We start from the raw sequence: 15028 nt of genomic DNA on the forward strand, positions 1-15028 counted from the left end.
CCAGTACTATTTTTAAAAAAATAGTTTTATGTGACTAACACACATTTCAATTCTAAGTAATATATAATTTAACAAATAAATTTCCAAGCATATTTATTTTGAGCTATCTTAAGAATCCAAGTTAAAATGAAAAATGACCAGTAATAACTTAGATTACACTTCACCTCTTCTAGTACCTGAAATCTTTCAGTGATATATATACTTGAGCAATTACACATGCTGCTTCATTTTCTCTGCTTGGCCCCTTTAAAAGTACTATTTTCTCTAATTCTTCTACCAAACCATTTTTCTGGATGATAATCCAAGGTTTAGCTACCCAAAAGTGAAAGTGATCTGGGGGGCTGGAGGAATGTATCTTCCAGGAAACAGATTAAGCTTCAAAGATCTGGGCAGTAGACTGCAACATCAGGATTTAGGCTCTAACCTCTTTATCTAAACTTCCTTCTCCAGCCAACTTGTCACTCTTAATCACTTAACCCTGCTTTTTGTGTTCATAAGCATTTATCAATATCCCAAAGTATCTCATTTATTTATCATTTGGTCCCCACAAGAACATAATCTCCAGAAAGCAGAGCTATTTTGTGTCTTGCTGCTTCAACCCGATGTTCCAGAACATTGCCTGGCATATATAAGATGCAAATACATACATACTGAACAAATTACAACTTCTTACAAAACTCTGAAGAATCAAGGCTTCCTTTTTTTGTATGCTGTATGGCAGGGTGACATTTCATTACTTTTCCATGCCAGCACCTCGTTACTGCAGTACAATTTGCTGAATTTTTGTTTGCTTGTTTTTTGATTGTTTGCTTTTTGATTGTTTTGTTTGTTTTTCTGATAAGTGCATGAACTAGTAATTGCACCCGGGTCTCCTACATGGTAGGCGAGAATTCTACCACTGAACTGCCCTTGCATCCCCTCAGGGCTTCTTTAATAGATCAATAAACCCACGACTATCTTGAAGTCCTTAGCACTGCAGGAAAAAAAAAAACCAAGGGAAGAAAAACACATCTGCACACCAGCTTCTGCTAAATTATATATGATAAAGCAGACTGCTAAATGACGACTTTGCAATTACCAATTTTTGAGACTATTTATAAAAACAAAGTCTCCTGTTTATTGATACACTGAATTGTTTATCAACTTACTGAGAGATCACGCCTGACTGCTTTACCTACAACTCTTCAGCCACTGTCTCAGAGCCGCATTCTAAACTGGCGGACTGAGAGAAGGGGTAATTTTGGCGAAGAGTGTGGTTCTTTTTACAAAGGAGCAAGCAGGTCACATCATAAACAAACGCAAAACCCAGGGAGCAATGATCTCTCTAACAAACACATGTATGAAGTTGAACCACTGCGTTTCCTTACCCCACAACTTCTGTTTAATGATAGTAACATTCAATCTGTGAGCATCAAGCTACAATAGAATACAATTTCTTTTGAGAGGGTTGTAAGAGGAAAGCTGGGAGGGAAAGAAAGTAGTGCTTTGGATCTGAAAAAAAGAGCTCATTTAAAATGCTGTTTCTGTGCTCCCCAACCACAGCGCTGATGCCCCATACCTCGCTAATCTAGCTTTCCTTTTGTTGCAAACGACAGTGATTTCTGCCATTCCCTTTCTAAGCCACCGAAAGCAGCTGGGATGTATTACTTATGACGGCGGTGCAAGACGGGACCGACTGGTAAAAAGTGTGCCCGGGCTTGGGTGTGAGGTCCTGGTGTGCTACCTTCGCCAAATTAACCTCTGAGCCCCAATTCTAGCCCGTGTAAGGGGGTCGCAAAGTTACCCTCACAGAGGACAGCTTAGAGGCACCTCAGGATGACCAAAGTGGAGGACAGTGCCTACGTTCAGCGACCGCTGTTCTCCCCCTTTCTCGCAGTCGCCAACTACGGAGCAACGTCTAAGGTCTGGAATGATTATTCAGCTACCACGGCGGTAGCCGAGGATGGCTGTGGAAACACGACACGAGCCGAATAAGCCCGCCGCCCCATGGGCGCCGACGGAAAAACCGCCTCTGCCCGCCGAGCCCACAACGCCCCGGCCCCGCTCCTCTCGGGCTTTCAGCTTGGAGCAGGGCAGTGAGGGACCAGCCAGGACCAGGCACGCAGCCACCCCCGACATCTCGGAGCGCCGCGGCTCGCACCGGAAGCCGCGAGGCCCCGGCCGAGGCCCGCGGCGCGCGAGGCGGCGAGACCGGTACTCACCCGCGGCGGGCGGCGGGCGGCCAGCCGGCTCCAGGCGGCGGCGAAGTCGGACGGCAGGGCTCGGCGGCTCCGGCAGACCAGGGCGAGCAGGGTCCCCAACAGGAAGGCGGCCGCGGCGCTGACCAGGTACAGGCTGAGCCCGAGCAGGAGGGTGTACGGGCCCCCGCCTCCCGCCGCCTGCCAGCAGCCGGGCCCCAGGCAGCAGAGGGACACAGCGGCGAGGGCGGCCGCGGCCCCGGGCACACGCCGGTTCCCGCCGCCCCGGCCTCCCGGCTCCGCCGCCTCCGCCTCCTCCCTGGGCTTCGGCCGCGACTCGCCGCGGGCGCTCCGGGCAGGGTGGCTGAGGTGGCCGCCGGCGCCTGCTGCCCGCAGCGGGCTGAGGCCGGCGCGGCTGCTGTCGGTGGCATCGGGGTGCATGCTGCTTCCTGTGCCGCTAAGGACAGGCACATCTCCCGCCCTGCTGTCCCCCGGCGCTGCCTCGGACGGTGGCTTTCGCGCGGCGCCTCCTCCCCTCGCCGCTCCCGCCGCCGCTCCCGAGGCAGAGGGAGTCCGCGCTCATGCCCTCGCGGGCGGCCCACGGCGGGGAGGAAACGGCTCCAACAGACGCCGCCGAGCCCTTCTCGGTAACCCCTCAGTGCCGTCAGCCGGTACGAGGTCCGCAGCTGCCCACCGGGCCGCGGCCAGGTCGCCGGACAGTGTTGTGCCCGAGGCTGGCGGGGCGGGGGCTAGGGCGGCCCTGAAGTGCGTGTCAGGCTGGGGGCGGAGAGCGGCCGGGGCCCGCGTGAGTGACAGCCTGGAGGCGCCCACCCACGGCGCGGGGGCGGAGCCCGCCCCCGTCCCTGCGAGGAGGGGGCGACCAATCACTGGGAAAACTGCTTTTTCCGGCGTCCCCCTAACGCCCCCCCAACACAACCGTGTGTTGATGGAAAAATTTGCTGCAGGTGTCAGAAGCAGTTGTCATTCCCCAGCTCAGGTGAATGCTCTCGGCACATTACTGATGAGTAACCTCCTTGCGTAATTTTCAGTCGCCAAATATCTGCCTTGTTTTCACACCTATTTAGATGTATTGGGCATCCAGCCTCATCCTCACTTTTAACAGTTTCACTCTACCACCCTTCTTCCCTCCCCCTCCCAACCGCCTTAAGGAATCACAAATGTGGGGGAGTAAATGAAGCCGACGATTCCTAGTCATGGAAAGGCCCACAGAAGTATGCTTGGTGCCAGAGAGTGTACACAGCTTCCATAATCACTTTGGCTCCAATTCCTTGTATTTCTGGTGCCAGCTATTCAGTACAAATGCTAGTACCCACGCATTGAAAGTGATCCAAATAATTTTTAGAGTACATATTTTCTGCTTCTCCCAATTTGGTTCCCAGCAATTAATATACAGATAATGCTTACTGAAAAGATAGATGCCAATATGCTATATATACATTAGCACTTACTACTAAGACCAATAAAGCAGCATGTATCTTTAATGGATAATGGAAATAAAGGGATAACTAAAGAGATTAATGATTATTTAAAAGAGAGGTGATAGACTAGAAAGGGCAAATCAAGAATGGAAAGAGGAAGAAAGGGGAGTGGCAAATAGATGAGGGAAGCAGTGGAAATACAGACTATATTCAAGACTGTATTTAATCTAATGAAGGATTTTAATATGTTAAAAGTTTTCCAATAAGTTGAGTGATAGCCTGCTTCCCAGGGAGCATAGTTAAGAAAAATACACTTTAAAATATATTTTCAAAATACTGTCACTATACTGCGTTTTTCTATAAGGAATCATTCCATCTATAAATATGTTTTATGACCTTGTCATTTCAACAAAGAAAAAGACAACATTCATACGAAGTAAATTAAAACATTTAGTGGATATTGATTCTTTTAAAACAAACTATTATCTAAGAGGTTATTATTCAAGAGAAAAAATACTTGTGAGTGTTGGGATACACAGCCCACCTGTGTATTCAGAGCATGTCTTAATAAATTTCCTTGGAAACGTTTGAATTTCAAATGGGAGATAAGTAAGAGGTCTGAAAAATTATCCCTAACATTTAGTTCTAAAAAAACAGCACAGACATGAATTATCTTGTCTACCTATACCTATAAAAATGTACTCACATTTGTCATTTTTAAAAAGCTTTTTCAGTTTTAAATATTAATTAGTACTCATGTGGCACTTATATTAATTAGTACTCATTCTCTCTTATACCTTGTAGATCAAAAATAGAAAATGAGGGCCTTATCCCAGATGTGACTTTGCCATGTCTAGATGATGGCATCCAAAGAAGTTACTATTATTCCTGTTCCCCTTTCCTTCCTCCTCTTTTTTATTTTTATAAAGCAGTACAATTGATTTTGTAGGAGTCTTTTTGCCTTTAGAATAGTTAATATTCATCCCACTGGGGCTCCTTAAAGTTTCTAAGGGCTCCTAGAAATCCAAATTATTTCTAATCAAGCATGATTGCTTGTCATCACTAACAATCATATCTCTATTTTTTTGCACTTTTACTTGCTAACGACTGTGTACTGAGGGCTTTATGTACATTTTCAGGTTAAATCCACAGCTCACAACAATGGTAACTAATTGAACACTTTCCATTTGCCAGATATTGTTCTAAGCATTAGACATGAATTTCTTCATTAATCTTCACAATAACCCTGATAGATACTGTCTCCATAAAACACATGAAGAAACTGAGGCACAGAAAGTCAAATAATTTGCTTGATATTACAAAGCTAATACGTATCAGAGCTAGGATTTGGTTTTGACCCCATGTGGTCTGACTTCAGAGTTTATGCATTTAATTGCTCTGCCCTGATACTCCCTAAAAACCTTGTGATTTATCATCCCATATTAAAGGTTAGAAAAAAAAAAAATCAAGATTCAAATCCATGAGCCTAAGACCTGTATTCCCTGCCTAAGAAGTGATGTTATGTTGCTTTGTGAGAATAGCTGGTGTCTTAGCCAGCCAGGAGAAACTGGTCTAATGTTTCAGAGTCAGGGTGAGTAACTCCTAATATATCACTCTACTGTTGCCAAGAGTATTACAGATCTGAAGATCTGACCCCTGGTCAGAAAACTACGTGAAGCATATGCTATATTATTGTTAGCAGACATTTCATTCATTTACTTAAACAAAATTGGGCCTCTACCCTGTGCAATGTTTGAGGAACATTGAGAGAAGGAAAGGCGGTTCAAGTTAGTAACTGGGATTAGGAGGCACTGAGGGAGATAAGCCCCTAAATTCACCTTTAAATTAAAATCCAGTTGTATTTTTTCAGCAGTCACAGTGGAGTCTTATCAGTTCTGAGGGTCAAAGAGCAAGTTAAGTAGGGATAATTTCTTTAATTCTTTATCAGCCAGCATATGCTGACAGGCATTATTTTCTTATATAAAATAGGAATAATAACATCTGCCTTATCTCAGAGGGATATTATAAACTTAAGATAATAAATATGAAAAAAAAAATATTGACCAGTTGAAGCTGCTTCACAGTGTAAGTAAACAGAGGACAACATGGGTCTCTCAAAACAGGGCATGCCCCTGACCCTTCACTATTTAGCATGTTTCTCTATAAGCCCCTGGCCCACCCTGGAGGTAGGTGCAGGACCAGAGAGAAAACCACAGTTTTTGCCCTTGACCATTTGGGGGAAAACTGTAAATAAAGACATGAGCATGAGTTTAAAGATCTACTTTCTTCTATTGACTCACTGTAAGATCATAACAAGTCAATTAACTCCTTTATCTTTCTTATAAACTTGGCTCATGGAGTTCATATATATATGGGTATAAGTAAGGCCAGACTCCAAAAAGGCGGAAAATAATAAAATACTTTACAAGCAAATAGTATATTGTTAAATCTTTAAAGATACATACTATAGTATTTCTGAGAGGGAAATACCTGAGCATATGTATAAATTATGCTGAGTGGTCTTCCATATTAGTAAGAAGCAAAGTTCATATTAGGAAATTTTCAGGCAGAAATGTCTTTTTATTCATCTGCAAAGATAAAAAGAATTGAAAAAAAGGAAAGTACTGTAAATTAAATTAGCTGGTATTGAGATAAATCATAACAAGCGTAAACTTTCCAAAAAGGATCATTTCAATTTATCTAAGTTTTGACCTGAAATTTAGGGGGATATTATGTTTCAGTTGTCAATGGTTGCATTAAAAAAAAAACACCCCCAAAATAAAATTCTTTTTATTTGCTTATGATTTTATGGGTCAGCAATTTGGGTTGGGATCAGCTGCGCAGTTCTGCTGTTCTTGCCTGTGATTATTCATGAAACTGTCGTCAGTTGGCAGGTGGACTGCTTGGTCTAGGGGGCCTCGGTTGATAACGGCTCGTTTCTGTTCCCTGTGCTCTTATCCTCCAAGTTTAGCTCAGGGTTCTTCACATAGCATTCTCAGGAAAGCAGCATGCAAGTTTTTTTTAAGCTTTTGCTTCTGTCATATTTGCTAATGTCCCATTGGTCAAAGCAAATCACACGCCCCACCCCCAGGGGTAAATAAGTGAGGGACCACACAGGGGGGGTAAACATGAGAAGGCAAGAGTCACTGGATCCGTTACTTTAACAACCTATCACTATTTACTTTTCGTTTGTTGTTACTTTTGACAGGCTGCATTAATCACTTTCTAGTGGGTCATCTGGCTACTCCCCAAGATCAGTAGCACGTAGTAAGTTCTCACGGCATATAAATTAAAGTCCATATTTCTTGTTCCTGGAATTGATTATTCTTCATAATCTGTTCCCGCCTACCTATGAAATAGAGAAAAAGAACCTGGATAAGGATAGGGGCAAGGAAGTAGCGTACAGCTATTTATTTATGTTGGCCAGCTGGAAGTTTGGTAGCATATGCTCCATACCATTCAGCTATTTTCAGGTTATGGAACATGAAGCATAAAAAAAATGTATAAAGGTGATCTAGATTTTTGAAATCCAGTATTATTTGTCAGCAGATTATAAAGAAAGAAAATAAATTGTGATTACCTATTATCTAATTTCTTCAAAATAAATGTGTGCCGATAAATTTTTTAGACTGATCTAATATCATGTTTGACTGTACTTGTCATGACCAGAGTAAACTATAAAGTAGGCAGTGCACAATTATTGATAAAATGTACTTGGCTAAATTAAGAGAGGATTTTTAATCAAGATTAACATTATGTACTTAATACTATATAAATATCTATAAACTACCTAGAAGATTTTTCATTTATTTGCTGTTAGAAAAACTACTTTGGGAAATATAGTATTAGAGAGAATCAGAGTCCAGAGCAGAGTTTGGCACAGAGTAGGCTCTTAATAAATAATCTTGAATGAAAAACTTTAATATATTTTTTAATATATATAGAATAATTGGGTAGGCAAAAGAAATAGTAATAAAAGTATCTCATATTTGAATGGGAGCTTTATCTTTTGGTAATCCTTTTAAAAACATATTGCCATAACTCTATGAAGGAGATAAGGTATGAATTTTTTTTTTTTGATTTTTTAAAATATCTTATTGAAATACAATCTACACGCCATACAGTTCATTCATTTAAAATACATGGTCAATGTTTTTTTTAATATATTCACAGAGTTGCCATAACATCACCACTATCAGATTCCAGAAGGTTTCATCATTCCCAAAAGAAACCTTGTAACAAGCGGACAGTGGCTCAGCAGGCGCGGGTTCGATTTCAGATGCCTACCCATGCAAAAAAAAAAAAAAAGAGAGAAACCTTGTATCCATTAGCAGCCAGTCCCTTTGTCCCCCAGCAGTCCCCAGCCCCGGCAACCACTACTCTACTTTCTGCTTCTGCAGATTTGCCTATTCTGGAGTTGCCTATGATATGAAGTGGAATTGTACATGGTCTTTTGCATCTGAATTCTTTCACTTAGCGCAATGTCTGTAAGTTCATCTGTGCTGTAGTTATGCATCAGAACTTCATCCCTTTGTCTCGTTAAGTAATATTCCATTGCATGGATATACGATATTTATCTATCGGATGGTAGACATTGGGTTGTTTCCACTTTTTGACTATATGAGCAGTGCTGTTTGGAACATTTTTGTACCGTTTTTGTGTGGAGATATGCTTTTATTTCTTCTGGGTATATACCAAGGAGTGGAACTGCTAGGTCATATGGTCAATCTACATGTAACTGATTTTCCAAAGAAGCTGCACCATTTTACGTTGCTGTCAGCAGGGTGGGAAGATCCGAGGTACTCCTCATCCATCACAGGGGGTTTGAAGTGGTCTCTCATGGTGGGTTTGATTTGCATTTCCATAATGACTAATGATGTTGAGCTTCTTTGCATGTGCTTATTGACTGTTTGTATATCTTCTTTGGAGAAACATCTATTCAAATCCTTTGCCCATTTAAAAAAAAAATGGGGTTGTTTGTCTTTTTGTTGTTGAGTTGTAGGAGTCCTGTATGTATTTTGTATATTAGATCTTTACCAGATATGTGATTCACAAATACTAAATTCTGTTCTGTGGGTTTTCTCACTTTCTTGATGGTATTTTTTGAAGCACGAAGTTTTAAATTTTGATGAAATCCACTTTATTTATATATTTTTTCTCACTTTGTGCTTTTGTTGTTGTATCTAAGCAACTTTGCCTATTCCAAGTTCATGAAGATTTACTCCTGTGTTTTCTTCCTAGAGTTCTAGTTTTAGCTCTTATGCTTAAGTCTTTGATCTATTTTGAGTCTATTTTCATGTAGGGTTTAAGAAAGGGGTCCAACTTCATTCTCTCTCTCTCTTTTTTTTTTTTTTGCTTGGGCAGGCACTGGGTATCGAACCCAGATCTCAGGCATGGCAGGCAAGAACTCTGCCTGCTGAGCCACCATGGCCCACCCCAACCTCATTGCTTGTGGATATCTGCTTGTTTTTTTGTTTTTTTTAAAAAAAACAAAACAATTTGTTGAAAAGACTTCTTTTCCCATTGAATTATTTTGACACTCTTGCTGAAAAATCAACTGACCATAAATGTGTGTTTAATTGTATTCCACTGACCTATATTTTTATCCTTTTATCAGTAGCATTCTGTCTTGATTACTGAGGCTTTGTGTAGTAAGTTTTGAAATTGGGAAGTGTAAGTTCTCTTATTTTGCTCTTCTTTTTCAAGATTGTTTTGGCTATTCTGGGTTCCTTTCATTTCCGTATGAATTTGTGGATCAGCCTGATGATTTAAAAAAAAAAAGTCAACTGGAATTTTGATAGGGATTGAATTGAAGCTGTAAATCAATTTAGGGAGTATTGCCATTTTAACAGTAAGTCTTCTGATATGGGATACCTTTCCTCTTTTTTTGGTCTTCATTTAGTTTTGTACTTCTTTTGTTAAATTGATTCCTAAGTAATTTATTCTTTTTGATCTATTGTTTTGGAATTGTTTTCTTAATTTCATTTTTGGAAATATATAGAAATAGTAGTTTGTATTTTTTATATTGATTGTGTCCTGCAAGCTTGCTGAAACTTGTATCAATTCTAACAGATTTTAGTGAGATTTCTGTTTACAGATCATGTCCCTACAGATGGGGATGCTTTTATTTCCTCCTTTACAGTTTAGGTGCCTTTTATTTATTTTACTTTCCTGGATCTAGATAGAACTTCCAATACGATGTTGAACAGAAGTGGCACTAGTGGACATCTTGTCTTTTTCCAATCTTAGAGGTCAGTTTTTCTTTTTTTTTTTTACACAGGCAGGCACCGGGAATCAAACCCGGGTCTCTGGCATGGCAGGCAGAAACTCTTCCACTGAGCCACTGTGGCCTGCCCTAGAGGTCAGTCTTTCACCATTAAGTATGATGTTAGTTGTGGGTGGTTTGTAAATGCCCTTTGTCAAGTTGAAAAATTTCTCTGCTGTTCTGAGTTTGTTGAATGTTTTTATCATGAAAGGGTGTTGGTTTTGTCACATGATTTTTCTGCATCCATTGAAATGATCATATGGTTTTTGTCCTTTTTTCTATTGATATGGTGCATTATATTAATTGCCTTTCAGATTGTAGGCTAGCCTAGCAGTCCAGGGATAAATCCTGTTTGGTCACTGTATAATTTTAATATGTTGCTGAATTCTGTTTACTAATATTTTGTTGAGGATTTTTGAGTCTATATCCATAAGGGATATAAGGTATGAATTTTAATCCCATTTTGTAGGTGAGGAAACTAAGGTTCAGAGAAGTTAAATGAGTTTTCCAAAAATCACACAGCTAGTTGCCTGTAAGTCCCAAGTGATAATTGATTAGTTTTAAATTATAGGAATCTTCTTCATTAGCCTATCTTTCAAATACAACAGTTAAAAGTTATGTAATTTCAAAGAACAAAATAAATTGCTTTTTACATTATACTATTAATATCCTTACAATCACAATGCTACAATAATAATGACACTCGTCTGGCTTTTAAACAGATTGTGTTTAAATAGCTTGTACTGGAAAGTAATTTGTGACTTCTCTTAGTTCTTTCATTCAATAAAAAAGATTAACTAGTTGCTGTTAGAAAAAAGTATAAAATATCATTCCTGCCCTTGAAGAGTTCACATTTAAATAGGGAAAGACAGAGGAAAAGGAAAAAAGTATTAAACTATTTGGCACATATTATAATCAAGGTATTTCAAGTTCTTTGGAGGCAAAAGAGGAGGTAGGAGTGATTCACAGAGCTGGTTATAATTGAGCTAAGTCATTTTGCTTTCTCAAATTCCTACACTTGTTATGGCATTCAGATATTTTGACCCACCCCATTATATACTCAAAAAACATGAACTTAACTACTTAATTTCAAATTGGTTTATAAATTTTAAGCCAGTAAAGATTTTATCTTTCAAAACTTGACTCCTAAATCTAAAAAAAAAGTTTTCCATTGGGAGTACATTTGCTCATAATATTAAAGAGGTTTAGCAGAAATGAAAAAAAAAACTGCCAATAATATGAAAATGTGTCAGTAGCTCTCAAAAGAATTAGCAAAGCCTATATTCTGCCTCAACAAGTTTATATGTATTTAAGAAATGTTTTTAAATGGGAAGAATGATGCTATTAATTATATCCTTCCAGACAAAAGAGTCCAAATTTAGTGACTGTTGGGAAGGTTTTTGTTTTTTTTCCATCCATGAGCTGATGACCTTCTATGACCAGAACTATGAAAAGACACAAAGGAAATAAAATCTCTGTCCTGAAGGAGCTTACAATCTAGAACACACATTCCTTGATTCATTCATTCAGTATACACGACTAAGTACTCTTTGCAGAACCCTGTCTTAGATCCTATGGAAAAAGCAAAACTTAAAAATACATGATCCAGAAAAAAGAGTCACAATTAAAGTCCAAGAAATAATAGACTTCTGACCACAGAAGGGACAACTATACCTGGGAAACAACACCAGAATAGTTCTACCAAGCAGGATTAAATGAAATCTATTCTTCCTTTTAGCCTAAGAAGAGTAGGAAGTCATTTGTAAATTAATGCCAATAAGTACAAGATGCATTGTGAAGAAGGAAAATAAAGACAATTCCTTACTGGGATACCCTAGGATATAGTTAAACTGGTAGTTCCTAACTTTCTTGGCACTTTAATGGAAAATTTTGAGTACCTATTCTATTAGTTTCTCAATGCAGCTGTTACAAATTACAAAAAAACTGTAGTGGCTTAATGCAACACAAATTTATTCCCTAAAATTATGAGGGTAAAAAATGAAGATCAAGGTGTAATCAGGGCTGTAATGCTTCTGGAGGCTACAGGGTAGAATCCCTTTCCTGTTCCTTCAGTTTCTGGAGTTGGCCTGCACTCCTTGGCTCATGGTTCCTTCCTCCCAGCACATCAACCCCTTGCTCTTGTGATCACATTTCCTATTACTTTAACCTTCTAAGGACCCTCGTGCTTACATTGGGCCCACCATATTAATCTTAACATCTCAAGATCCTTAATCAGCTATCTCTCTCTTGCCATGTAAAGTTAACAGATTTACAGGCTCTGGGGATTAGGACACCAACATCTTTTGTAGAGGGTGTTGTCATTATTCTACCGTACTTAAATTAACCATATGCCTGAGCGTTCAAAAACGAAAAATTATGGCATTCAATATAGGTTGCAGAGATCTTTTTTCTTTGTAACTACTTATCTGGTTTAGCAGTGGTCAGAAGACTTTCTAAGCCTTACCAGCCCCTAACCTATAGTACTATATTCGTTGTTTGAACTGAGCCTTGTCGCAAAGACACAGCCTCCCCCATTAGTGCTGATTTGGTAAGAATCAGGCCTAAAGCACACTGCCGTGAACAATGAGGGAAAGCAGCAGTAATACGTTAATAATGCGCTGGGCCCCTACACACTCGGACGATTTCTTTCTCCTCGTTATCCTTCTCATTCAAAAGTCCCCGGACTCCCACCGCGCTCTATGACGCCAGGCTCGAGCAGCCCCGCGGACGCGGGCGTTTGGCGACCGCCCCCTGCAGGCAGCACCCGCGGCTCTCGCCCGCAACTTCCTCCCCTTTCCGCTCTCTCCGCCCCCGGAAGCGCGATGTGGGCGGCCTCGGAGCTCGGCGTCGCCCGGGGCCGCATGGAGGGGCTGCGTGAGCGCGCTGGCGCGTGCGCGTGCGCGTGCCCGTGCGCGTGAGCCGCGGTGACTGTGGAGGGGTGGGAACGGCGGCACCGCGGGGAGAGGTTCGGAGGCCTCTCGTTCCCCGTCGGCGGCGTGACCAGTCCCCCCCTCCCTCGTTCGGGATTCGTCTCCCCTCCCCGGAACCCAGGCGGCGGCGAGCACACAAGGTATGTGTAAGGAAGCTTGGGCCAGAGCTAGGAGAGGCCGGCCTGCTGGGGCCAGGCGGTGCCCTTCCCCACCAGCCCGCCGGCTCGGCCAGACCCTCGGGCGGCGGCTGGAACCACAACAAAGGCTGTGCCGGCCCGCGCCGGTCTTGGGGGGCCCTGGGGCGGAAAGAGCCGGGCCGGGCCCTCCGGACGCGTTCGTGGTGGTCGAGGTCTGGCTCTGATTAAGATGTGGTCGCGACCTGGGGCCGGGCGGTAGCCACCACCGCCCACCTCCGCTGACTTGAAATGACCCCTGAGGCGTGAGGGACGAGGAGTTGCCTTCTGCTAACTCCCAGGGTTGGCGAGGGTGGGGTAGGGATTTGGAAAACACGTGTTTACTTTGGACAGAGGTTTTCGGGTACCCAGAAACGGAGGGAGAGCCTTCTCTTGGGCCTATTACGTATGTACCTACAGAAATATAATGTCACACTAACAAAATGCCAGCATCAAAAAATGCCATGTTCTTTGTGTTTTCTCTGATGCGTTATTTCTGCTCCTGGCTCTGTGTGAGCTATTCAGTTGGTGAGCGACCAAGTGATTCCCAGGCCACTTTGGGAAAAACCTGCCTGCAATTGAGTACCAAAAGGGTTTTTATGGTCTCATAGACCTGTCATTTAATTTTTACCTTTCCCAATATGCTTTTAAAAAGAATGTTTACAACCTTATTAAGCAGTCCTTTTTCTTCTTTATTCTGGAATGTAAATTGAATCTCACGAAGTTTAAAGTAAATGTTATCAAAAGGATTGCTTGGCTGATAAAATCGTTGGATAAATTCTGCTGTAAAAGTTAAATCACCTGGATATTTAAATGCTTACAAATAACCCTATCTGTTGGATAGTATGAAACAGAATTTATTCCTGAAAAGTCTTCATGCGCTATGCCTGACCACTGAGTAAGGCAGATGCTTACAACTGTTACGAGACTACATGACTGGGCCATGGAAATGCAGATAAAGGAATAGTTAATTCTGGTGAGGGGTGGGAGGGCGAGGGACCAAAGTGGGAAACTAAGTGATTTTTCTGCTTTTATGCTCTAGGGCTCAATATTAAATCCCCTAACTCCAAACTCATTTATTGGATAAACATTCTTTGAATGTCTAATGTTTGTCAGGTCCTGCTTTAGGCACTGGTGATACAAAAATGAGCAAGATACCTAGTGCTACCATTCTGGTAAGGAGACAAGCAAGACAGAAAACTATAAGTTACAAAAAAACAAGAACACTACAAGGATTTTGTTGTTGTTTTTTGGTGTCTTTTTTTCTTTAATTTGAAAAATAACATATATGCAAAAAAACAAATTGCAAAGCACACCCCAGCAATTAGTTGTAGAATAGATTGCAGAGTTTGGTATGGGTACAGTTCCACAATTTTGGGTTTTTCCTTCTAGCTGCTCCAAGACACTGGAGACTGAAAGAAATATCAGTATAATGATTCAGCAGTCATGCTCATTAGTTAAATCCTATCATCTCTGTTAAAACTCCACCTTCTCCTTTGACCTTTCTCCCACTCTTTAGGGGTATTTGAGCTATACCCATTCTAACTTTTTTTATATTGGAAAGGGCTGTCAATAATATGGGATAAGACAGATGGAACTTGTAGATGTTCTGGAGAGGGTAGCCCCCCTGGGTTTCAGGACTTATCTTGCCTAGTAACCCATCTGGAGGTTGTAGGTTTCTGGAAGGTAATCATAGTGTACAGAAGCTTTGTAGACTCTCAGATAGAGCCTTAGGTGTTATTTAGGGTTGGCAGGTTTATAAGCTAGGGTTCTCTAGAGAAACAGAGTTCATCAGTCATTCTGATTATGGGAATCAGAGTCCTTAGTGCCTTTGAGTCCCATCAGAGTAGAAAACAAATCATAAAAACCCATTTTTAAGATTCTGCTTCTTAAGAACCACCCCACTCTCAATACCAAGCTGTATTAGCTGGGGTTCTCTAGAGAGACAGAATCAGCAGGAAATATCTGTAGATATAAAATTTAAGTGTCTCACGTAACCATGGTAATGTCGAGTCCAAAATCCATAGGGCAGGCTATGAAGCTG

At 41.4% G+C, this 15028-nt stretch overlaps 2 protein-coding genes across 9 annotated transcripts in view; one reads left to right on the top strand and one right to left on the bottom strand.

Moving 5' to 3' along the window:
• The window catches only part of SNX25 (sorting nexin 25), a 185824-nt gene extending 182876 nt beyond the window's left edge, over window positions 1-2948 (bottom strand). For 2 of the 6 annotated variants that reach the window (XM_077144246.1, XM_077144245.1), the window contains exon 1: window positions 2202-2946. In XM_077144246.1, coding sequence (XP_077000361.1) covers window positions 2202-2618 — 417 coding nt within the window. In that variant the 5' untranslated portion in view covers window positions 2619-2946. Of the gene's footprint in view, window positions 1-1558; window positions 2092-2201 lie in introns of those variants that run through there. The other 4 variants (XM_077144249.1, XM_077144247.1, XM_077144250.1 and 1 more) reach the window with 4 other exon arrangements.
• Window positions 2208-15028, top strand: part of CFAP97 (cilia and flagella associated protein 97) — a 52028-nt gene continuing 39207 nt past the window's right edge. For 2 of the 3 annotated variants that reach the window (XM_077144255.1, XM_077144257.1), the window contains exon 1: window positions 12774-12951. The gene's annotated coding sequence lies outside the window, so the exon portion shown is untranslated. Of the gene's footprint in view, window positions 2328-12773; window positions 12952-15028 lie in introns of those variants that run through there. The other variant, XM_077144256.1, reaches the window with a different exon arrangement.

The sequence above is a fragment of the Tamandua tetradactyla genome, chromosome 26, assembly GCF_023851605.1.
Source record: "Tamandua tetradactyla isolate mTamTet1 chromosome 26, mTamTet1.pri, whole genome shotgun sequence".
Classification (NCBI taxonomy): domain Eukaryota; kingdom Metazoa; phylum Chordata; class Mammalia; order Pilosa; family Myrmecophagidae; genus Tamandua; species Tamandua tetradactyla.